This window comes from Nicotiana tomentosiformis, chromosome 1 (assembly GCF_000390325.3).
Source record: "Nicotiana tomentosiformis chromosome 1, ASM39032v3, whole genome shotgun sequence".
In the NCBI taxonomy this organism is placed as follows: Eukaryota; Viridiplantae; Streptophyta; class Magnoliopsida; order Solanales; family Solanaceae; genus Nicotiana; species Nicotiana tomentosiformis.
The window spans coordinates 88,282,797-88,306,958 of record NC_090812.1 but is presented as its reverse complement, the minus strand read 5'-3'; the positions used below and the strand labels follow the sequence as shown (position 1 = coordinate 88,306,958).

Here is a 24,162-nt window from a genome sequence, read left to right as displayed (position 1 = left end):
AGGAATGCATCGCAAACGCATGGATCAAACCGCGTTCTCGAAGAGGAGGTGAGGCAGCTGGGGTTCGCGAGCATTGTTCTATGCGAACGCATGGGCTGTCCGCGATCGCGTAGGACTGGGAAGCTCGTGCTTCGCGTTCGCATGTGTTATGGTGCGGTCGCGTAGAGAAGTTTTTGGGGGAGGTGTATTTTGGTCTTCGCGATCACATAACCTTGTACGCGATCGCATAGGGTTATTTTGGGCAGTGGAAATGTTGTGCTTCGCGATAGCGGGACTTGGTCCGCGATCGCATAGAAGAAATGACTGGGCAGAGAGTTATTTTTATCGATTTGGAGCTCGGGAAGAGGCGATATTTGGGAGATTTTCAAGAAAAACAACGGGGTAGGTATTCTTAACTCAATATTGGTCAAATTACCCGAATCCATGGTTGTTTTTAACATTTAATTGGTGAATTAAGTTGGAAAATTATGAAAACCTTCTTGGTTTAATTTGAAGATTTGAGGGTCGAGTTAATGTCGGATTTGAGTAATATTTGTATGGTTAGACTCGTGGTCAAAGGGGCGTTCATATTTTATAACTTTTGTCGGGTTCCGAGACATGGGCCCCACAGGCGATTTTTGAGTATAATTTCGGATTTTGTGGAAAAATTAGTATTTGATATGGAATAAATTCCTATAAATTGTGTGGACTGAATCAAATTTATTGTGGCTAGATTCGAGCCGTTCAGGAGTTGATACGCGTAGAATGGGATTTCTAGAGCATTGTTTAGCTTGCTCGACAATGGATCATCTTGTTCGAGGTAAGTAACTCTTCTAATCTTGGAGCTGAGGGTATAAACCCTGAATATAGGTATTATGTGAATTGTTGAAGATGACGCACATGCTAGGTGACGGGCGTGTGGGCGTGCACCATAGAAATTGTGTCGTAATTATTTCCGTGGAATTTTGTAGTGAAATAATCTTGGCATTTTCTATACAGTTTTTAATGTTAGAGAAATTTAGCTGAGAATCATATTAAAAATTATGTTGAGGCTATGTGTCAGTATTATTGGGACCCACATAGGTCATATTACTGTAAATTATTTGTTTTAAATTAAAAATTCATACTCAGTCTTATTCATTTCATTGCATATCATATCTCAGTCTCTGTTGTTATTTATTGATACATCATATCATCATTTTCGTGCTATATTCATGGTATTGTGAGCCCATGAGAGAGAGACTGGAGAGATTGATGACTGAGGGAGGCCGAGGGCCTGACTGTGGGGATGTTTTTGGGATCGGGTTGCATGCCGCAGCAGGCCATGTTGGCTTTATATATATTATTATCATTATATGGATCGGGGTTGCCCGTCTGCAGCAGGCCTTATAGGCTTTACACAGCACGTGAGTTGTCCGTGCGGATTCAGATATTGATACTATAGCACGTGAGTTGTCCGTGCAGCACGTGAGTTGTCCGTACGGATCCTGATATTGACACTATAGCACGTGAGTTGTCCGTGCGGTTTATATCGCTTGGGCTGAAGGAGCCCCTCCGGAGTCTGTACACCCCCCAGTGAGCGTGGTTGATATTATTGAGGGATGGATCTTTCCTGGACATGGATCTTGTCCGAAGTATTATATAGCTGGAGATGGATCTTCTCCACGGGCTGGATTGGCCCTACTTGGTACTTAGTGACTGATGATCAGTTGATGTGTATATTCTGGGATAGATCTTCCCTGGGCCGGATTGGCCATATACAGTACCGTGTGATTGGGCATGATGAGTGGAATGTGTGAGAAAGTGAGATTGAGTACTCTGAGAGTGTGAGTACATGAGTTCATCTCTGAGATACATTGCATTGACATGCACACATGACATACAGGCATAGAGATATATTTTTCGCATGTTGTACGTTATCTCATCATTCATGATTTCTCACACATGTTGATAGATGGGCATAGTGATGCATTTGTTTTACACTGGTTATCTGGAAATAAAATGAGACATCTTAATTATCATTGAAAAGATTTTGAAAAAATTACTGTTTTCAAACTTACTCATATTTTTGGCAACTTCGGTAAACGATTTGGGTTTTCACTGATGTACTTGAAAGGCAGAACTATTTTCAGAAATCATGATTTTTCTGAGCATTTTTATTTCTGAGTTACTTCTTGTAATATTTGTTTTATGTTGTTATGGACTGTTATTGGCTATTGGTGTGGACCGACCTTGGTACAAGCTCGTCACTTCTTTCAACCTAAGGTTACGTTTGTTACTTATTGAGTATATGGAGTCGGTTGTACTCATATTACACTTTTGCACCCTGCATACAGATATTGGCTGCTGATGTTGTTGTGTTCGTTGGGAGCTGGATCTGAAGATGTACCTGTGCTCCGGTTGTAGCTGCCTCTTTTTCATGGTAGCCTTAGATTCATAAAACTCTGTTTATGTACTTTTCAAACAGATGATGTATTTACTCCATACCAGCTTTGTATACTCTATTCTTAGAAGCTCATGATTTGTACTACTAGTTCTTGGGGAATGTATAAGATTAAGATTTTTCTTTACTTAAATTGCTTCAATAATTGTTATTAGAATTGGATAATTGATAATTGGCTTACCTAGTGGGTTGGGTTAGGTGCCATCACAACTAGTTGAATTTTGGGTCGTGACATAAATGCGAGGAGATGTGCGTCTTATCAAGCGTCAAAGACTGCTGAGAAGGTTTCAGAAATTTTTTCACCAAGAAAGGAATCTTCACCAACTTTCCGATGACACAAAGATGTGCCACCGGAAAGCAGGGGGACTATCTGTATAGGGTAAAATCGGTTTATATTAAATGACCAAATGGTAGCGTGACACGTGGAACCGGAGAGAGACGAAAGACAAATCGAGTAAGAACCAAGCCTGGGGATAACAACTGCAGTTGGTATCGGATAGACCCTGAAGGGAGCATAATCAACATGAGCGAGTCAAATGTTTGTCACCAGATCGTATTTAATGAAGAATACTCCCTAGTATTAAGTAGGTAGCCGTTGCATAGAATTTTGGCATTCATGGCCTGCCATTGCGCATTGATCAATGGCCCACTTTACTATCATTTAAGTAGAGTTTGATCCTAGGATCTTGTTTCCTAGATATAGCTATAAATAGTAGTTTCAACAACCATTGTAACGACACGAAATCTTTGGCAAAACTTATGCTACATTCTACGCTCAAGCTAAATAATATAACTTTACTTTTTCTTGCATATTGTTCTTATTTTTGTCCTTGGAGACATTGCTCTCGGAGCCAAGCTTACGCTAAGTCTTATCTTTAATCGTATTTATTTATCATTTTCGGATCAAATCAGTTTGCTTGTCTTTAAACCATGTAACAAATTCAACTGTACCATTTTACGGGTAGACATGTACTATGTTATTATTTCGCCGTTATTACCGTGAATATTATTTCTGTGGGGGGTTTATTTCCAACATTTAGCATTGAACCAATTATATTTGTATAGTTATGTGTTCATGTCTATTATTTATTGCACTTTTAATAAAATTTTACACATAAATTTATGCTCTGTATCGAAAGGTATGGATTCAATTAAGCCACTATATAATGATACATCCTCCCCGTATGATAGGATGTCTATAAATTTTCAATGGATGTCATATGAGGGAATCCTTCTATTCTTTCTGTAAAATGACTGATGACTGAAAATTGCTTAACCTATTGTTGCTAAAAAGGGTACAATAACTCATCTTATTATTAACAAATTAATCCGTAATCACTTGTAGTTTCTGCACAAATTACGTACTAGTTAATTTTATTTTGGTTACAAGATTTTCATTCCTATTACGCCCTCTTTTGAATTAAAGTTCACTTTATTTTCATTTACATGTCAAAAGTGCGAAAATCAAGTAATAGAATCCTGTCTGTTAGAACTATATTTGGCATAAAATATTGCATATTAGAGTAAGTCATATACTATAGTCCCAGTGATTGCCAATTTATTGTAAACTGATTTGTCTTCAGAAATCAAAATATAGTAAAATTATCAAATGCAAGAAATCAACAACTATATTTGGTATAAAATCATGCGTAATTGGAGCAAGTCATATCATAATCCCAATAACATCGCCAATTTGTTAAAAAATGATTTGCCTTCAGTACCAAAATGGTATAATAATCAAATCAAGAATCACACAGAATTGCAATATATAAACCCCCTTATATCTCCACTTTTCGTAAGAGAAACAAAAAAGATCAGAAAATGGGAAAAATCACTTTCTTCTTCCTACTTTTTACCCTCTTTTTGTCACATTTTGTTGCTTCAAGCCTTGGAAAGAGGCAAAGTGATGTTCTTGGAAAATTTTACAAGGCTAAGCAAAAGAAAGATTCATCCATTGACAAGAGCCAGTTTAAGGCAGCCCTTAACCATGTAGATTTAGACAAAGTTATTCTACCTCAAGAGGGACAGAAAGAAAAAGATTGGATCAAGAAATTGCCAGGACAACCACCAGTAAAATTCCACCAATATGGTGGCTATGTGACTGTCAATGAATCTGCTGGTCGTGCCTTGTATTATTACTTTACTGAAGCTGAGAATTCCAAGTCATTGCCCCTTCTTCTTTGGCTTAATGGAGGTATATACATCATTTTTTTTTTGTGTTATACTATATACTTTTGACAAAAACCTTTTCATTTACATGTATAGTTTAAGCTATTTGAGAAAAAATATTTTCCACTAGTAATATTTTTCATTAAAAGGGTAAATTAAAAACCAAATTTTCTTTTTATTACTATTATCTTAATATTTTAAATTTCATAATCACTTTCTTCAATAAACACTTAAAGTTTTTTATCAATAGATTATTGGATTTGCTCATAATATTGTTATTAATCTTAAATATATACAATTTTATGAAAATATACTTAAAATGCCATGAACTATATCTGCAGGTCCTGGCTGTTCGTCTATTGCATTTGGAGCCATGGAGGAACTCGGACCTTTTAGAGTTCACAGTGATGGAAAAACATTATACAGGAATCATTATGCATGGAATCTTGGTAAATTCTTTACTTTAATTTCTCTACTATTAATATTTGGAAACAATTGAGAAATTATCAACTGGAGTGTATATTAATCCTAACTTTCTCCGATTGAATTATATAGCTGCAAATGTATTGTTCTTGGAGTCTCCTGCTGGAGTAGGATTTTCTTATACAAATACAAGCAGTGACTTCAACTCAACTGGAGATAAGAGAACAGCTAATGATAATGTTGTATTTTTACTGAATTGGCTCGAGCGATTTCCCGAGTACAAGAACAGAGATTTTTACATTTCTGGTGAAAGCTATGCTGGTCATTATGTACCTCAATTGGCACATGCAATTCTTCACCTTAACAAGCGCTCCAACAAGACTCTTATCAATCTAAAAGGAATTATCGTAAGTTCTCTAATTATTTACGTTGTTAGTGTATATAAGTTAAATTCTTATGAATTTCATGCCACAGACTGATTATTTTTGCAACAAATTGCAGATTGGGAATGCAGTGATCAATGAAGATACAGATAACGTAGGAATGTATGAATACTTTGCTTCTCATGCCCTAATTTCAGATCAAACTTTCCTTGATATCCAGAAATATTGTTACTCCGATTTCTACAACGAGGAAAAGTGCAACAAGGCAGGTGCAGTTTCAGACAACAATACCGATAATCTTGACATCTACAACATTTATTTTCCCCTGTGCCACGACGGCAATCTCACCAAACACCCTAAATTACCTTTTGTAAGTGGGATATCTTGCATTAGTCGTTTTGTTTTATGCGGATATTATAATGTAGAGATTGTTTACGAGATGAATAATAATGCAAGAATTGCTATACGTCTTGTCTTATTTGATGCAGACATTGCAGTTTGATCCCTGCTCCGACAATTACATTTATGCTTACTTGAATAGGCGGGATGTTCAAGAGGCACTCCACGCTAATGTCACCAATATCAGCTATGATTGGGAAGCTTGCAGGTAATTGTAATTGAACAAATTTCAACAGATACTGTCAATTGTATTCATTTCTATAATATTGTTTTTTAGCTTTTTCTTGTCTGCGTTCTCTTCTCAATCCAACACTTATTTTCCCTTTTGTAGTGATCCTCTTTTTTACAATTGGAAAGATAGTCCGTTGACTATAATTCCTCTCCTCGAAGAGTCTTTGGCAAATGGTGTTCGAGTATGGATTTTTAGGTAATTTTAGAAGGAATTTTGCCTTCAATATTCATTCGAAAGTATTTAATGAAATATGTTTCAATTTAATATATATTATTTGTACTTGTAAAATGCAGTGGTGATACAGATGGAAGAGTACCTGTAACTTCATCAAAGAGATCAATAAAGGCAATGGACCTTACGGTAGACAAACCTTGGCGCTCTTGGTTGTATGGAGGAGAGGTAATTAAGAAAATCATTAATTACTTGCTCATTAAATTAAAACAGCTTATAAATTCTATTTTGAAAGAACAATTAATAATTTCAATTGGATATTGTAGGTTGGAGGATACATAGAAACATACAAAGGAGGACTAACATTAGCAACAGTAAGAGGGGCAGGACATGAAGTTCCGAGTTACCAACCTGCTAGAGCCCTTTCTCTTATTTCTCACTTCCTTTCTGGTACACCACCTCCAGGAGATGCTTAAACAAGCAGCTAATCCTTTTGTGTAATTAATTATGATATTATTAATCATTTCATGAGCTTGTTTAGCCAAAGTTGAATAGAACGGAACGAGATTACTTGAACTAGTTTATGAGATCTCTCTTTTTTCTCCTCTCTTTCTCTCTTTGTTTATTTTTTATTTTTTGAGAATCAAACGTGCGCCGTTAAGTGTTAGTCAACTGCAAATATTATTCCACAATAACAAGCTAAGCTTGCACTCTATAAACTAATATCAAATGAGTATGGAGCCTCTTAAGCAACATGCTTCGGAACAAGTGAAAGTCAACACCAAGAAACTTGATATGAATAATTAAAAAAACAAGCTTGGAATCCATAAAGTGAAGATGACCAAGAATATCTCGAACATTCTTAATTTATTGTGGAATAGTGTATGATGTCGTCGCCACTTTCGAGAGATAAACAATAGAAGAAATAGATTTCGTACTTAAAAGGTCTATGGCATGAGACAAGAATGAGAGAAGTAGACTTCCAACATGAATCTGCAGTCTCTCGTTTATAAGTTGTTGGTTTCCCACATTGGACAGAGATTGGGCACTTTGATTCTTTATATGGTGTTGAGCAATTTTTATAACTAACTTCAATGGTTGAGTTAGCCCAAGGTTGTTTTGGTATAATTGAGGCATGCTCATGAAATAGCTCGTTTTTGGAGTTTTTAGTTTGTTCCATTTCTAAATTTGAAAATAATTCAATTATAAACTCTTTATTTCACGCATTTTACCCTTAATGAGAAACTTTTATAACCATCAAAATATCATGGCCTCACGAAACTTTTACCCCTTAAGCTTTTAAACCACAAGTTTCAAAAGTCTTTTTTTTTCTTTCTTAAACTCTGTACCGAGTCAAACTATCCCATCCAAATTGAAATGGAGGAAGTATTATTTTAGCACGGAAAGTTCCACCATAATATGTGAATTTTTCTGAATTTTAAAGGATGTTTTTATTTAAATTTTATCTTTACATGAAAAAGAGGTTAAATTTCAATCTTTTGAAATTGTGGCTATTTTTCAATTATCAATTGTAAATCTGACTATTTTGATTTTTTTTCCTCGTGGGCCTAACTAATGGGCCTCAACTTAAAAGGCTTCTGTTGGCCCAAAAAGAAAAAAGTGAAAATACCAGTTATGTCAATTTATGAGTAGTTTATTATAAAAATTGATTAATTTATAAAATATTACTAATATTAGCCAATTAACTATTTGTAGCCAAAATAAGTCAACTTTTGCTTTGTTTTTGAGTGGCTGTTATTAGAATAGATTAAGGAGTTTGAATCTCGGTTTTGGGATGATTTGGTGGAGTTTTGAGGTGGTTTGAATTGAAAATTCGAATTAGAAGATGAACATGGAAAAATAATATGTGTATCACTTGTGTATCAGATATATATCATATTTGTATCAAATGTCTATTACATGTATATCCATGTATACCTGCGTGTGAGATACATACGTGATATATGTGTCGCAGAAGAACTTTTTGAACTCGATTTTAACTTTTAATACCAATTCAGTCCAAATTACCTCCAATTTTACTCAAATTTTGTATATGGACTCATTTATATATTTTCAATGAATCTCAACCATACCCATTGAAAAAAGTCTTTGATTTTTTAAATCTTGTATTTTTTTTTTATATTTTATCACCTTATTTGCTACCTTATCCATGAAATTTTCTTTTTGTTTTGCATTTATTGTTGCTAATCACGTTTAAAAATATGAAAGTATATTTTGTGTGTGATTCATGAAAAGAAATAATTATTTTTTTTGGTTTTTAATTTTTATACTTATTTGACTAGTTTTGTTAAGTCTACTGTGTTCAGTTTGATAAATTGTAACTTTTTTGTGACATTTGTGTAAGATTCTTAAAAAGGCTTCTTGTTCCTGTTCTTCCTTCCCTGGAAAAAAATGGACCCAAGTGCAACGACGTCAAGTCCCCGGCAGCCGTTCACCGCGGGCACGGCAACCGCGAAGAAGAAAAAGAAGAAAACAACAGCAGAATTCCTCAGCCATGACGTCCTGTGCATCATCTTCTCCTTTCTCGACTTATTCCAGCTTATTCGCTGCTCCGCCGTTTCCACTTCTTGGTACCACCTCAAATTTCCACACCTTTGACCTACTAACAGCCAATTGAATATAATTTCTTCAGCTATGTAGCATTGCTTCAGCCAATTACTGACTGTCTTCTTTGTATTGCCCTTGCTTTATCCTGTGAAGGAGAAAAGCCATAAATAAATTAAAATTAAATCAAACAGAATACTTCAAGCAACGGTATAATGATCCTAATGGCCTCCAGGACGCTTCTTCCTCTCAGAGATCATTGAGTGAACAAGCGGAGCAACTAGCTATGGAACGACACGCATTGGCTTTACAAAGAGCTCCAGCTAGTGTTATTCAATGGAAAGGTCATTCAGTTGGGTAAGCATTACAATACCCATTATTCATGATCGTAAGTTGTAACTATGATCAAACTATTTAAATGTTCCATGGATTTAGTGCTTTTTTTAAGAAACATAGTTCTCTCTCTCATACACACACTGGCACAGAGACATTATGTAGAAACAGAAGAAGACACTTATTAAGTTCGAAAAATAGCTCTCTTAATTAAACAAAACGAATAATAGCTCAAAAAATATAAGCAGCTTCTGCATCTTTACATATAGAGATTGTAATATACCTTAACATGAAAATCTTGCATTAAAAATGTACACTTTCTAGGGTCGTTGCTTTTGTTATTGTAAAATCATCAGTTTATCATTCACATGATTCAGTATCATATGGCATAAACATTGGGCTGTCAATGGTATTTGTCAGCGACTTAGAATTCAATTTCTATCACTGAAAATCTCATCACACGCATTAAATCCTCTCTGTTTTGATCGAATCCACTGTCCTGACTCCCATTGCCATATTACATTGACTTCCTAGATATAAGCTGAATCCCCAAATGGAAGAAAAGGTCCCTTTATAGTCACCCTTATAGAGTTTTATTAATATAAGCAGTTCAACCCCCCTAGTGCACTAGCCTCTCCTCTTCCAGTATTAATATGATATCCATATTCAAATCCCTGGATATACAAAATAAAATTAGCCCCTAATGTACAAGATAAAAGTATTGAAGGATATGGAAAGATGAGGAAAAGCTAAGAACAGTCTGTTGAGCTAGTTCTCTCTCTCTCTCTCTCTCTCTCTCTCTCTCTCTCTATCTATCTATCTATCTATCTCTATCTCTATCTCTTGGGGACAAATCATTTTCTTTCACATTTCCCAGAAATACCAAATGAACTTCAATTTCCTCCTGATGTTAACAAAGATTTTCCACCATAATAATACCTGTTTCTAATTATGCATTAAGCCTACCTATTGTGAAATTTGATCTTTTCTCTAACTTCAATTCCTACTAGGGTTAATCAGTGCAGAATGAAGATGGGAAAAGTCCTTACCGGTGTGGGTGACAAGGTAGGGTCGCTTTTTTCTGTTAAGAATTTTAGGAGTTAATAAGAATTTCATACTGGCTTCTTTCCTTTGGCTGCAAAGCGCAAAGTCATACTACTACATTATCTACTAGGAAAATCATGTATACTATCCATTTCCTCCCAGTAAGCTCTTGGAGGTAGCTTGTGAACCTTGCTTAGTGATCAGAAGTTGTTGATGTGGAAGCATGGTGAAGATGGCATGCTTCTGGTTAGATTGATTAAAGTGCTTAATCATGGAAAGTTCTGCACTCATAGTTATTACATGAGATTTATTGTAATAATACATGTGAATCCTTATGATTTCATTGGAACTGCCTCTCTTCGTTTCATCAAATCCTTAATCCTCCTCCTTTTGTGGACCTTATGCTGCACTTAAATGTCCTCCATGATTTCTCTTTTTCTTTCTAAGATACTTAAATTTTGAAGTTGAAATTAATTTGAAATTCTGGTAAAAGAAACCTGTATCATACAAAATGCTTGTTTTATCTGCACTTGATAGATTCCCATATTGGTTTATGTTTGGTTGGCAGTGTCCCATAGCTTGTCTTTGCTCTTCTGTTGTCTATCAATCGTCGTGGCGAGAAGACTTTACTATAAAGCCAGTGTACATTGCATAGGCTGAGCAGCCGTGGAGCTCCATGGGTGCTAGGTGGAGAGACATTATTAGGCCTAAGATGCGAAGATGATTGTTGGTTGTTTTGGAATATATTTGGATGAAGTGTAACAGTAGAACATCCCTGATCATGTTTTCTTGTTTAATTTCTCAGAAATGAGTAGGTAGTTCTGTTTCTTTAGTTGTTATCAATTGGATATTTTTGACAAGTGTCATTGTTTCTCTTAAGTACTACCAAAACAATTGCTATCGTGTATCATGTTATTCATTACTTGTATTTTTCTCCCAGAAAAATATGGTATTCATGACTTGTCTTTTGCCATTGGCCACACGTCTCTGCATGCCTTGTTCACATCAAAATAGGACATGGTTTTAAGTTTACATTCTACATTCCTCATAATCCAGGTCATGCGTCTCTGGTCAGCAGAAAGCTGCAAATGTTTGGATGAATATTTCCTTGTCGATAAAGCCCCTTTAATTGATTTTGATTTTGACGAGGGCAAGGTGAGTTCAAGGTATTATACATTTTTATTGTATATTGGATGGTAAGATAGTTATATTATAAAACTAAATTTATATATCTTATTTAATTTTTCGTAATTGTGCGCTTCTTCACCTCAGTGAATCGTGCGTTTCACTTCAAGCCCTATGGATCTCGTTACTTTTTCTTTTGCGCTTTTAAACACAGTTACAATAAGAGGAGAAAGAGTGCAAAGGAGTCAAACAAGATGTCCTCATTAGACAGCAGCGTGAGATATAATAGTAAGAAGTGCGAGTTAATCCTTTGAGGTCAATTAACACTATCACAGAATCATTTTACCCTGCAATACCGAGGAAGTGAGGAACTATTTTTTACAAGCTAAAATTGTGTGCATTTGTCTTGGAATCCTCCAGCATTGGTCTCAATCAAAATACACTGTGCAACCACAGGCACTGCACATTTTCATGAAGCTTTACCTTAATTGGCCCCAAAGACATAAATTTCATAAGAAAGAGCTCATTTATATTCTAGGAGTGATACAGGTTGGTCCTGGTTGTAGTTTCTGTTGCAAAAGACAAGGACATAAACAAGTGCACATTAGGCTCATTTCTACATTTGCTCATTTGACACCAATTGCAAGATGGAGTATATCTTTTTTGGCCTCATTAATCAAGTCTGACATAGACATTTTGTGTTTGATATTGGAAATGTTTTTCTACAGGTTGTTGGTTTGGTTGGCACCCGTATATGCATCTGGAATCGTACGGAGACAAGAAATGTATTTTCCTCACGTGAGAACTTATTTACAAAGGGCCTCTGTATGCGGTGTGTAACCTCTTTTGTTTTTCATCTTTTCTTTCCCTTCAAAGTTCCATCAGCAATGTGGGAAGAGGCGATTCCAATGTCATTTAAATTATATCATCTTTTTGGATAAGTTAATTGACTTACAGTATTTTAATTGTTCTAGTTTGGCTAAGATTTCTATGTCGTCCACATGGAGAAGAATCAAACATTTGTTAACTGAAGAAAGCAGTTTGAAATTTTATTGGGACTTCATTTTGATGAAATGGTGCTAAAGTGAGACTCCCTCAGACCCCTTTGATATTAAGATAAAGGCTTGTGAGAGGACCAGTATGCAAGTTTAAAGTTTTGAATTACTTGAATCTCTCTGTTTCCATTACTGTTGTAGCTCCATGTTTGCAAATCTCTGCTGCTTATGTTGTCCTTAGAGCTTATGGAATGTTTTTCTTGTCGTTTGCTGATAGTAGTTTCATTCCTCCTTTCCAGTTATGTAGATCCGGAAGCTGTGATTGGATGTGAGGATGGAAAGGTTCGTGTATTTGACCTATACAGCAGAAAGTGTTCCCAAATAATAAAGTATGATTCTGTTGCATACCTACTTTAAATGCTTTGTGCACTATATAAAAAGGTTAAAACGGTTTTCCCCTGGATCATCCATTGCCTCTCTTTGCACACGTGCACATAGACAATAAGCTGTTTTGGGACGCTAATCTATGTTATAATCGCTTTATAGTGAACATGAAATTTATGCTTCTGTCTGGTAATTTTATATCCTAAGGAACTCCCTTTGGCAGGATTGCCCCTCTTTGTCCGCGCTCAGAACCTATAAAAGAAATAATCAGGAAGGAGAATGAGATAGGAAGCTGTCAAGCTGATGTTTACCTTCTCTGTAATGTGTAGTGTCTTTTATCAACAAAATCGGAAACTAGCATAAGCAATCAATTCAGCTCAAGGATCATATCAATATCAGCTAATTATAGTTAAATCAGCTTCAAGGAGTCTGGATTAAACGTCTTGTATATGCGCGCTTTTGTTTTGGCCCAAATTTTAATGAAAATTTATTTACTTAATTTAAAAAAAAAGGAGTCTGGATTAAGGGGGGGGGGAGAACGACAATATTTTACAGGATGGAGGGAAGACATATTCTAAATGCAACTCCTTGTAACCTCTAAATAGATCTCCAGCACTAAGGGTATTATGCCAACAAATGGTGATTTCTTCCTCTCTCCCTAACAGAAATTCAGAATTGATGCCTTTCCTTCACCTTCTTTTAATCCAAAAATTACATTCAAGACTAATATGTAACTAGTTTAGTTCTATTTCTTGCAGGATGCATGAGGGGCCTGTTACTTGCTTAGCTTTTACTGATGACCAATTGCTTGTTAGTGGTTCCTCTCTTGGCACCCTATCACTATCGGATCTTTCTTCTGATCAGCGGGTTGTTCTGCTTGGATCAACCTTTTCTGCAGGTTTGTGAAATATATTTTGTCAGATCCACAATACACTGATAACTTATAGAACGATGCCTCTACACCCCTTGCCGTTGATTTCTCTTGCCTTAATACCCATGAACGCCTGCGCAGTTTGTTCTCTTTTTCAGTTTTCCTTTTTTTAAGTCTTTTTCCTTTTTCTTTTTTGAGATGAGTAATGTAAAAGCTTTAATTTCGAGGAGAAAATGTTAACCACCGTATTTACCAAGTATATTGCTTTATTTTTGACTTATATAGAAAGTATTCTGGTTTAGGCTTTTCAAACTGGCTTCTAATCAGCACACTTGCGAGGGCTTTCTAGTGTCAATCTTTGATTGCAAGTGAGCAAATGCTTTACACGTTTTTTACAGATTATCTTGTTCTTTCTTTTAGAATCTTGATTCTCTTTCTGATCTGAATTCTTATTTGTTTTTCTTTCTCTGCTTTGTTATCTCTTGCCACAGGCATCAAGACTTTATGCTCTGACTCTAGCTCAATTATATTATGTTTGGTCTTTTTTGGGGAATATTGCTTTTCTCTTTGTAATCTGATTTCTTATTTGTTTTCTTTCTTCGTTTCTGAATCTCTTCTGACAGGGATCAAGACTTTGTGTTTCAACCCTAGCTCCTATATGGTGTTTGCAGGATCAACTGCTGGAAATGTCTCTTGTTGGGACCTCAGGTTTGCTGAAATGACTAAAACATGAATCAACATTCTTACATGTGTTTTTTTTAACGCAACCCAGCCTTTCTCATCTTGGTCCATGCTTTCTGTGCTAGAGTCAGTTTTCGATCCTTAGACAGTAGCTTCGTCAATCCTTTTATATGCTGCTGCAGTTGTTAAGGGTTAATTAGGGATGTCTCGTATTCGTAAAACTTTCGAGTCTGCTTATGTTTGATGAGCATGACAAAAGTTGCTCAATCTCTTCGAATAAGTCTCCCCAGATTGCATCCTTCAGTTTCTAAATATTTACTCTAGTTTCTGTGGGATTTGAGTTGTTGTAAATGCCATTTTAGCGCCAGTACAAAATCTTTGAGCCGTGGAAGCAGCCACTAATGCTTGCATTAGGGTAGGCTGTCGACATCACACTCCTTGGGGTGCGGCCCTTCCCAAGACCCTGTGTAAATGCGAGATGCTTTGTGCACCGAGCTGCCCTTTTATAAGATCTCAGAGGTTTCAAATATTGCATTGTCATGGATATTGGGGGATATTGCTAAATAGCTAAACAAGGATATGGAAAAAAGGAAAAAAAGTGGAGAGACTAGAATGAAAGAAAGGGAAAAAAGAAGGAAAAAATAACTTACTATTTCTCTCTGACTGACTGCTGTCTAAGATGGAATGGAATAAAATTAATACTGGGCATGTATAACGTGTGGTTCTGAGGCCAATTTTAAATGATAATGCTCTCTTGAAAAATTATTGTTGAAAATGGAGGACCAAGTTGTTGAAAGGTTCCATCAATCATAATGTATACATTTCAAAAGACAGAACTTGAGCAATCAGCATGATGAAAGATAAAGCAAATTGGCTTGGTTACCTAATGATGCAAGACCACTTGCTGAAGGATTCTTTACAAAAGAAGCCAAGATTGCATGTTTCTTATAATTTTGTTCTGAATGCAAAAAGTAGTATGTACTATGTAGGATAGGACTAGTAGGGCCAGTAATGTTCTCTTTGAAATGAAAAGTATCTTTTAGAATGGGAGGGTGCCGGGATGCAGAATTGTTTCAAGGGTACTCATACTGACTCATAAATTGGCTTCACCGAAAGTACAGAGAGGGAAGTCCAGTTTTGATTAGGCACTAAAGTCAAGGCTGAAAGAGAGAGAACTTTGGACCTTCTGAAGATAACTCAAAAAATGTGAACCAAATATCAGTGTCAAAATTTGATTCAGTGGGTGGAGTAGATTCATTCTTACTGAGATTGAAGTGATGCACCAAAACATCTTTCATTGTAAGAGATGGTTGTTTCCTAATTGAAATTTCTCTCTTTCTTTCTTGATGCATAAACTTGAAAAGAAAAGCTTGTGAAGGGCTAATATGAGATTTCTTCTGTCTTTCTCGTCTTCAAATGTGAACGTGGACTCTTTTCATCATAGATTTAGATGATGATTGGATTTGCTTAGCAACAGCTTGCTGCTATCTGCTCTGATTCGAGAAATTTGTTTTCCTGTGTAGTTTTACATGATATTTCTAGTTTTGATAATTTCAATCCTGAAAATGCTTGATACAGGAAGACAAACAGAAGTCTATGGGAAACACGAGTGTCTCCTAATGTTGTTTATTCTATGCATCACCTTAGAAACGACACTTCAACATTGGTGGTTGGTGGAATCGATGGTGTGTTAAGAATTGTCGACCAGGTAACTGGTGAAGTAATTTCGAGATGCATAATGGATGATAGTAGCACTGTTTTACATCGTTCAACAGAGAGATTTGGAACTGTCCAAATTGAGAGCAAGAAACTGAAAAGGCTCTCTGAAGATGATCGAATTGATCTTATGCCAAGAGCTTCCCGGCCACAAATCACATGTTTAGCTGTTGGGATGGAGAAAGTTGTTACTACACATAATGATAAGTATATCAGAGTTTGGAAATTCAGGAAATGAAGAGGATTACACTACCCGAGATATTCCGGGTATTCGTTGTTGTTCTGTAGCACTTCTTTGTAATAGTGTTGTTTCAAGCCACTATAACATTATCCTTCTATTTTTGGTCTATGACATCCTTTCTCTTCGTGTGTGCGCGTACGCCCTATTCTTCCAGTGTAAAATTAATCGAGAATCACCTGATGTCTATGTTACATAGACTTTTCCTTTTACCTAGAATCGTGTATGCGTATTTTTGGCTGTTTGAGTTTTAGTTTTAACTATTTGAATAATTTGGTAGTAAGTCATGACATTGATAGTTTTGAAATATCACTTAAATTAGACAGCTTCCTTTATTTTTATTTTTTTTGGTTTCAAATTGGTCTATTTGTTCATTTTTGTTCAGATCTAATTTTTATTCTTCGACTATGGAAAAACAATCTTCACGCGATACAGTTTACATTTTTAAAAGAACAATTTTTCAACCATGTTTACTTTTACAAAATCTTTAAACTAACACCAGGTCCCAGATATTCCTTCAACAAAAAAATTAATTGATCGAATTTTGAAAAAGTGACTAACTTAATAAAAAGGCCCGTTGGCCAAATTTCTAATGATGTGCACGAACAGCCCTTTTGACGCTACTGTTTATATTTTGTCTTTGTGCTAAAAAGTTATACAAATATATTACATGTGCTAAAGAAATTGGGAAAAAAATGAGAAATTAATGCTACCACATTTGGTTTTATGCCGAGCTAAGTTGATTGATGCCACTCTCTAAGTGGTTGGTTTTATGCTGAGCTAAGTTGATTGATGCTACTCTGTAAGTGGTTTTATGCGGCATGTCAAAATTTGTGAACAATTAAACGAAGAATATATGGTTTTATGAGAGTGTATTACTGAAAAATTTAGATAATTTATTTAACCAATACAAATTGTGACCTCGATCTCCCTGATATTTTATTAGTGTAATTTTTTATTTTGGTATAGCAGTGCGTATATTTCCATGAATTTTATGTTAATTTTCTATTTATCAAATGAAAAATTTCTAAGTTTGTAAACTAAAATGGATAATTAAATTGGAGGATCACTGTTGGCTTGCCCAACACATCGTTGGGCACCATCGCGACCTATTATAGGATTTGGGTCGTGACATAGTATCTTTATATTTTTTTATTTTTCATTATGAAATTATGAGTTCCATTTATTAACTAAAATTTTATGTATGAGAAATTTAATTAGTATATATATTTTAACGCTATATTAAATTTGTTTTTCTTAGTATTCTTCCTTTGTGACTATTTGTTTATTATAATTTTAGTTATGTGTATATGTACGACTTTTCTCATCACAATTTTAATTATAAGTCTTATATTTTTATATTTTCCCATAAATTTTTTTATTTTTTTGTTCCTTGCTTATTTAATTGTATTATCCATTACTTAATATTATTAAATTAACATATAAATTTTTAATAAATTACCAATTTAATAAAATACAATAAATTAGTTCAAAGGTTAAACAGAGAAGTTCTTTTATTATATGTCATAAATCTACTAATAATTTTAATAATTACTATTTTTATATTATTTTTAATAAAAAATTAAATTGAAATGTTATTTAATTTGTATTTAATATGAAAGTTTAATTTTTTTTTATTAAACTTACTACATTATAAGTTAAATTATATATTTATATATTTTATTTATTTCTTGAAACTATTGTTTATATATTTGTCTTTAGTTTTATCTATTATAATATTTTTAGTTACATGATCTTATCCATGTAACATGGCCATATGAATTATTATGCAAAAACGTTTTCATCTCAAAAAACAAATTAGTCTTATCATTTTATATATCTCTACATTGAAGTTTTATATATATATATATATATATATATATATATATATATATATATATATATAGTATAGTTTCATTAAAATTATATAGATATTTAATTATTTTTAATTCTAATTTATGTTTTTGTCTTTAGTTTTATCTATTATAATATTTTTAGTTACATGATGTTGTAGCATGACCATATGGATTATTATTCAAACACTTTCTCATCTAAAAAAATAAATTAGTCTTATCATTTTATATATCTCTATATTGAAGTGTGTGTGTATATATATATATATATATATATATATATATATATATATATATATATATATAGTTTCACTTAAAAATATATAGATATTTAATTATTTTTAATTCTAATTTATATTTTTGTCTTTAGTTTTATCTATTATAATATTTTTAGTTACATGATGTTATAGCATAACAATATGAATTATTATTCAAATACTTTCTCATCTAAAAAAATAAATTAGTCTTATTATTTTATATATCTCTACATTGAAGTTATTTATTTATTAAGTTTTTTTAATAATAGTTTTCTTAAGAATATATAGATATTTAATTATTTTTAATTTAAATTAAAAAAGAGTAACTAATTATTAACTAACGTAATTAATTTTATTCTAAAATTTGACACTTGTTGAATTTTTATCGTGACACTTAGTATCATCACATTGATTTACTTCTCCTATTCTATATAGATAGATAGATAGATGTGTAATGCCAAGGTTATTTTTACAAACTTCTTTAAATAGGTAGGGAACATACTAGTTTTGTTGTTGTTGTGTTGTTGTTCCTTAAATAGGGACAAAATATAATAGTGGCCTCATATGTTCCTATTGTGCAAACCTCCCACCTTTTCACTAGGGAGCCCAAATAGAAAGCCCAAATTTATGATTCCCAAGCAATTTCTCACGAGCACATTTCATTTCGCTTTTTCGAAGACTAACCGAAACCCTAACAATCGTTTGAGATTGAGATATCTCGAAGATTGAAGAATGGTGTGCATACGAAAGGCGACGATAGACGATTTGCTTGCAATGCAAGCATGCAATTTGCTATGCCTACCAGAGAACTACCAGATGAAGTACTATTTTTACCACATACTTTCGTGGCCGCAGCTTCTGTACGTTGCTGAAGATTACAACGGTAAGATAGTGGGATATGTATTAGCTAAAATGGAAGAGGAAACCACAGAATGTCATGGACACATCACCTCCTTAGCGGTACTCAGGACTCACCGTAAACTTGGTATAGCTACTAAGCTCATGACCGCTGCTCAGAATGCCATGGAACAGGTAAATAAATTATTTCATTTTGGTATTTGATATGATTATTACAAAAATTGATGAAGTGCTTTAGTTCTGGAGTCTGCTAGTGATTACATTTGGAAAATAGATTCATTTGCTAAAATAATAAATAAGTGATTTAAATTCTGGTATTAGACTAGTGAGTATGTGAAGATGGATATATGGCCCAGTTGTTAATTTGTAAGTTGGAATTGGCTGATTAAGTTTGATGGTGAATGAAGATTTTGCTTTTGGCTGGCATGTTTGGACCTTTTTTACTTTTTCTGTCTGTGCTTTGATTGGGTTGTGCACGAGCTGGGTCAAGGCTGAGTTATAGATATTCAAACTCAACGCTTTATGTGTTGTTCAACTATGGATTGAAATAGAAGTTTTAAGCTCAAGCGCATGCTTGACTAGTTTACTCTTGAGCTTGGTTTTTGCCCATTTTTGGAAGTGCATTTGGCAGAAATGCAGTTTGAAATAGCATAATCAACCAAAGAAAATATGATTGCTGTGAGATAAATGAGTCTATTAAACCAACAAGAAATGAAGATAGATTATTGAAAGGATACTAGGAGAGAGAGAAGCAATACCTGAAGCATTGTTGGAAATAACTGGACAGTTGCGCCTAATGAGCATGAAAGCAAATGAGATTGGAAAAGAAACCTTAAAAAAGTGAGCTCGTTCTGCTTGTTTAATACTTATCTAAATAGTAATTGAGCTCAAGCATGGCTCGTTAATGAACAGGATTGGGGTTGAGCTATATCCATGATTCCATTCATTTTCCCTATCCTTGATTTGATGTGGTGAGACAAGTGGACCCCTGTACATGGGACAAGTGGGTCAGTGCACCAGGTTTCAGTGCAGTGCTCTGCATCCTATCTTGTAGGACTCTCACTGATTTGAAATTATTAGTCTGCATAATTATAATTAGACATTATGAGTTAGCTCATTCTTCTAGAAGTTTGGGTGTATCACTTTTTTTTTGAATGCCAGGTAGATTAATGCATTTCCTATGGTCTTTGATTATGCACAATAAAAAAAAGAATTAAAAAAATGCAGACTGAGTGACTGAGCATTGTTGGCGAGAATCCCATATGAATACAAAAGCTTTAATTTAGTGAAATATGTGGAAAGAGCATTTTAACGAGGCACATATCACTGAAATTATGTGGATTATTCCAGAGATTTTTGTTCCCTTCATCTTCAGTCAATGAGCTTTAGGTGTTTAATGCTGGCGCTCTACCAGTAGTGGGAACAGTGTTGTTTTATAAAATTATAATTTTTGGGTGCGTTCTTGTAAAGTATTGCTGTAAAAAGTTTCAATATGACATCTTTTATTGCACCATTTGCTCGATAGAGTGGTTTCCCTATCCCTTAAAATTGATGCTATTGTATGGTGTTGTGCTGCGCTTCTCGTTCACTTACCCATTGATCAATCCCCAGTTGAACTGGAATGCATCATGATGACAGCTAAATCTCTTCTTTGTAGTTTCTTGTCAATTGAGAACATTGTTAGGAAGAAGATATAGATATAACTAAGCTAACTGACATAAGAGGCCAGTAACAAGGTGCCCCGAATTTGTTTGGAAAGGCAGACATCATTGCTTTGCTCAGTTAAAAGTGATTCTCTTCACATTTTCTGGTTCACATAGCTCCCACATCAGGGGAATGTGTCATGGTGATCTATGTGAATGTTGCGGAACTGATGCTGTGATTGTTATTGGTTAACCGATTACCATCTTTTTTTTTGATAAGGTAAGATTAAGGTTACCTAATACCATATCAAAGTCGGCAGGGCTTATTCATCCCAAAAAGAATTTGTCTAGGCTTCTTGCAGAAACTGCCAACCTGGATTGGTATATGGGATTTAAATGATTCATGGGTGAAGGTATGGAGGAAGTCTCAACCTTTTTCAATTCCTTCGTAGATGGTCTAGTTTGTATAGATCATGGCATCTTGATGTCCCTCTGAATGCTGAACCCAGCCTGGACACAGAACCTGAAGAGAATAGTAAGTCAGATGTAATTTACATCAGAGACTTATGACGATGTTATGCTTTGAGAACTTAGTTGTTCTGGACCCAGGAAATGAGGGGCAGAGATAGCAATTTGAGGTGAATCTCTCTCTTATGTTGTATAATAAGTTCCTGCCAACCATAACTTCCTGATGTCCCGTTCCCAGCGATGCCAAAAAGGAGTAGGACGTAAAGTTGGTAAAATTGGATACTCATCCTGGGTTCATGGTAAAGGGAATCAGCCAATCTATTATTTCTTCACAGGACACATCTGATGTTAAACTGATGTATTTTTCCCCCAAAAATTAAAAATAGAGAACCTAAAAGAGAGTGAGAATGAGCTAATTCCAAGTTGGGACCAGTACTGCAAAACTAAATCCAAGGGATAGAGATGACATTGGAAGCACCTGTACCATGTCACGGCTAGAATGAAGAGTTATTTCTCCCTACATACAGTTTGAAAAGGTAGTTAAATATCAATCTGTTAAGACATGGGGACCGAAAATCACGTTAATTAAAGAAACTGGTAGTGTATGATCAATTTGCCCTACCCTTTTGGCAACTGCTGTTACATTGTGCCACTAGATAGCTCCTCTTCACTAAGGAGCCCCCTGGACCCAGGGGCGGCCCCACCTTGAACAAAGAGGGTTCAGTTGAACCCGTTTCATCGGAAAAATTAATTATTTTTACTTGTGAATTTCATCAAAAAGATTGAAAGGGATAAATATTAATGTATTTGAACCCACTTGACACAAACAGAAGTTGCAGAGCAATGGTCAAGTGGGTTCAAAATAAGTCCATGTTTGGTAGTTCGAACCTCCGCCAAGGCAGTGAATTGAATCATTTTTTCTTTTGTTGCCTTGCTGTTCCTTTTCTTGTCTTTCTTTTTCTTCTTCTTTTTATGATTCCTTGCTATTCTTATTAAACTTCATTTTAGTTCAAAAAAATTTAAAGCTTTCTATAGAGTGAAGTTTGGTTCTCTTTTTCATAAGTTTTGCTAAAAGAATGAGAGTGCTTTATTGAAATTACTTGTAATCTTTTAATTTTTAATTTAGTTTAGTTTATATTGAAATTGTTAATTTGTGTTATACTCAAAGTTTTAGCTTGGCGTACAATATCGTGTATTTTGAACACACATTTGAATTCATTTTCCATTTCATCACTTTTGTTATAGTCATAGTAGTATATTATTTTGTTTATTGTTGTCTTGTTGCCTCGCTGTTCCTTTTCTTGTCTTTCTTTTTCTTCTTCTTTTTATGATTCCTTGCTATTCTTGTTAAACTTCATTTTAGTTCAAAAAAAATTTAAAGCTTTCTGCATAGTGAATTTTGGTTCTCTTTTTCATAAGTTTTGCTAAAAGAATGAGAGTGCTTTATTGAAATTACTTGTAATCTTTTAATTTAATTTAGTTTAGTTTATATTGAAATTGTTAATTTGTGTTATACTCAAAGTTTTAGCTTGGCGTACAATATCTTTTTCTTTAATTATTTTGGATTGATTAGTTTAGTTTAAAACTCTTTTTTGCCGTATCTTTGCGCAAATGGTGTTTATTGGTGCACTTATATAATTGACTACCTCGTTCTCTGACTGAACCCGCTTGTACAAAATCCTGGGTCCGCCACTGTCTGTACCCAACCCTGCTGGGAAGCACTAGTTTTTGGTAGCATGTGAGCATAGCATCAATGTAATTAGGTACATAGTATTGGATTTCTAACTTGTTGAGTTATAGTTTTTGGAACCTACTCTGCCCCCGTGTTCATTCTCACTTTTATTCCCTGTCGATTCTATAATGGGCTGAAAACGAAACAGAATAATCTTATTTAGCATGCAAATCTTTTTGCCCTCACACAATCATGTTCCTCAATTGGGGTGACACTAACAATTAGGTCCGGTTTTGCTCTTGGTAAAGGTGTTTGGAGCAGAGTATGTCTCTCTGCATGTGAGGAAGAGTAACAGGGCTGCATTTAAGCTGTATACAGAGACATTGGGATACAAGATTCATGATATGGAAGCCAAGTACTATGCAGATGGGGAAGATGCTTATGATATGAGGAAGGAATTGAAGGGCAAGAAGCACCACCAGCATCATCACCATCATCATGGTGGTGGCTGTTGCTCTGGTGAGGCGAAGGTCGGAGCAGCAGAAGCAAAAGCAGCATGATTGTGAATGTGAAGTTTGGGATTAACAAATTGTCCCGAGTCAATTTGCTTACAAGAAATACATGTTACTATTGTATGTTTTCGATGTGAAACAACTACGCCTTTGGAAGGTTGGAACGTCGTACAATTGACAATTTTGGTTTCTATGATATAGTTTTCACCCTTCATATCTATTTTCTGAGGAAATGTTGAAATTCCAAAAGTTTTAATCTTGATTGCTACTGTTTTACCTTATTTTTAGTACCTAGATTAAATAGTAAGTTCGGACTTTCGTTTGTTGCATAATTAATGATCGTGATCAAGTGAAGAGTAAAATTTTACTGTAGCCATCTTTATTTTGTAATGAGGAAAACTACTTGTAAGATGATACTCCGTGCTATAATCCACTATGGAAGCTTCTCTTAAAGTATAATGCACTTCATCTAATTAGGAAATTTCTTTTGGACATGAAAGTCCATTCAAGGCAAAGGAATATTAACCATTTTTCTTTGATGTTGAAAAGACACATTGATTCTGAAGCTCATTTGTCAATGCATGTAAGAAATTTACTTTGGAGAATTTGATTTGCCAATGAATTAGTGTACCTAGTAGATGCTATACTCATAATGATTTTTACTCTGATAGTAAACAAGATTAGGGAATACTCCCTGCCAAGGATCTCCTTCACTATTTCCTTGTTCACAATTTGATGGTCTCATTCT

The 24,162-nt window shown here is 34.6% G+C and overlaps 3 protein-coding genes across 4 annotated transcripts; all 3 read left to right on the top strand.

Annotated features, from left to right (window-relative positions):
• Nucleotides 1-4,236: 4,236 nt before the first annotated feature.
• On the top strand, nucleotides 4,237-6,775 carry LOC104096593 (serine carboxypeptidase-like 40). Its single transcript, XM_009602980.4, has 8 exons — nucleotides 4,237-4,616; nucleotides 4,933-5,040; nucleotides 5,147-5,421; nucleotides 5,516-5,767; nucleotides 5,886-6,004; nucleotides 6,128-6,223; nucleotides 6,322-6,427; nucleotides 6,526-6,775. Exons 1-8 carry the CDS (start codon nucleotides 4,244-4,246, stop codon nucleotides 6,673-6,675), a joined length of 1,479 nt encoding a protein of 492 aa, XP_009601275.1. The 5' UTR covers nucleotides 4,237-4,243; the 3' UTR covers nucleotides 6,676-6,775.
• A 1,774-nt stretch (nucleotides 6,776-8,549) lies between these two features.
• Nucleotides 8,550-16,492, top strand: LOC104096584 (F-box/WD-40 repeat-containing protein At3g52030). 2 transcript variants are annotated; one of them, XM_009602971.4, is made up of 9 exons: nucleotides 8,550-8,790; nucleotides 8,921-9,121; nucleotides 10,108-10,162; nucleotides 11,198-11,296; nucleotides 11,995-12,098; nucleotides 12,561-12,650; nucleotides 13,404-13,543; nucleotides 14,140-14,224; nucleotides 15,776-16,492. In XM_009602971.4, the coding sequence occupies exons 1-9, from the start codon at nucleotides 8,612-8,614 to the stop codon at nucleotides 16,149-16,151; spliced, it is 1,329 nt and encodes a 442-aa protein (XP_009601266.1). In that variant the 5' UTR covers nucleotides 8,550-8,611; the 3' UTR covers nucleotides 16,152-16,492. The 2 variants fall into 2 exon arrangements, with proteins under 2 accessions (XP_009601266.1, XP_070043235.1); XM_070187134.1 differs by lacking the exon at nucleotides 11,198-11,296.
• A 2,344-nt stretch (nucleotides 16,493-18,836) lies between these two features.
• LOC104106515 (N-terminal acetyltransferase A complex catalytic subunit NAA10) lies at nucleotides 18,837-23,676 on the top strand. Its single transcript, XM_009615081.4, has 2 exons — nucleotides 18,837-19,293; nucleotides 23,211-23,676. Exons 1-2 carry the CDS (start codon nucleotides 18,994-18,996, stop codon nucleotides 23,460-23,462), a joined length of 552 nt encoding a protein of 183 aa, XP_009613376.1. The 5' UTR covers nucleotides 18,837-18,993; the 3' UTR covers nucleotides 23,463-23,676.
• The last annotated feature ends 486 nt before the right edge of the window (nucleotides 23,677-24,162 follow it).

Excerpts from the sequence above, each read along its gene's own strand:
- LOC104096593 (XM_009602980.4), top strand. The coding sequence starts at position 4,244 with ATGGGAAAAATCACTTTCTTCTTCCTACTTTTTACCCTCTTTTTGTCA. Across the intron at positions 4,617-4,932 it reads TCTTCTTTGGCTTAATGGAG|GTCCTGGCTGTTCGTCTATT; the intron begins GTATATACATCA and ends CTATATCTGCAG. Across the intron at positions 5,768-5,885 it reads AACACCCTAAATTACCTTTT|ACATTGCAGTTTGATCCCTG; the intron begins GTAAGTGGGATA and ends TATTTGATGCAG.
- LOC104096584 (XM_009602971.4), top strand. The coding sequence starts at position 8,612 with ATGGACCCAAGTGCAACGACGTCAAGTCCCCGGCAGCCGTTCACCGCG. Across the intron at positions 8,791-8,920 it reads TCCGCCGTTTCCACTTCTTG|GAGAAAAGCCATAAATAAAT; the intron begins GTACCACCTCAA and ends TATCCTGTGAAG. Across the intron at positions 13,544-14,139 it reads TGGATCAACCTTTTCTGCAG|GGATCAAGACTTTGTGTTTC; the intron begins GTTTGTGAAATA and ends CTCTTCTGACAG.
- LOC104106515 (XM_009615081.4), top strand. The coding sequence starts at position 18,994 with ATGGTGTGCATACGAAAGGCGACGATAGACGATTTGCTTGCAATGCAA. Across the intron at positions 19,294-23,210 it reads CTCAGAATGCCATGGAACAG|GTGTTTGGAGCAGAGTATGT; the intron begins GTAAATAAATTA and ends CTCTTGGTAAAG.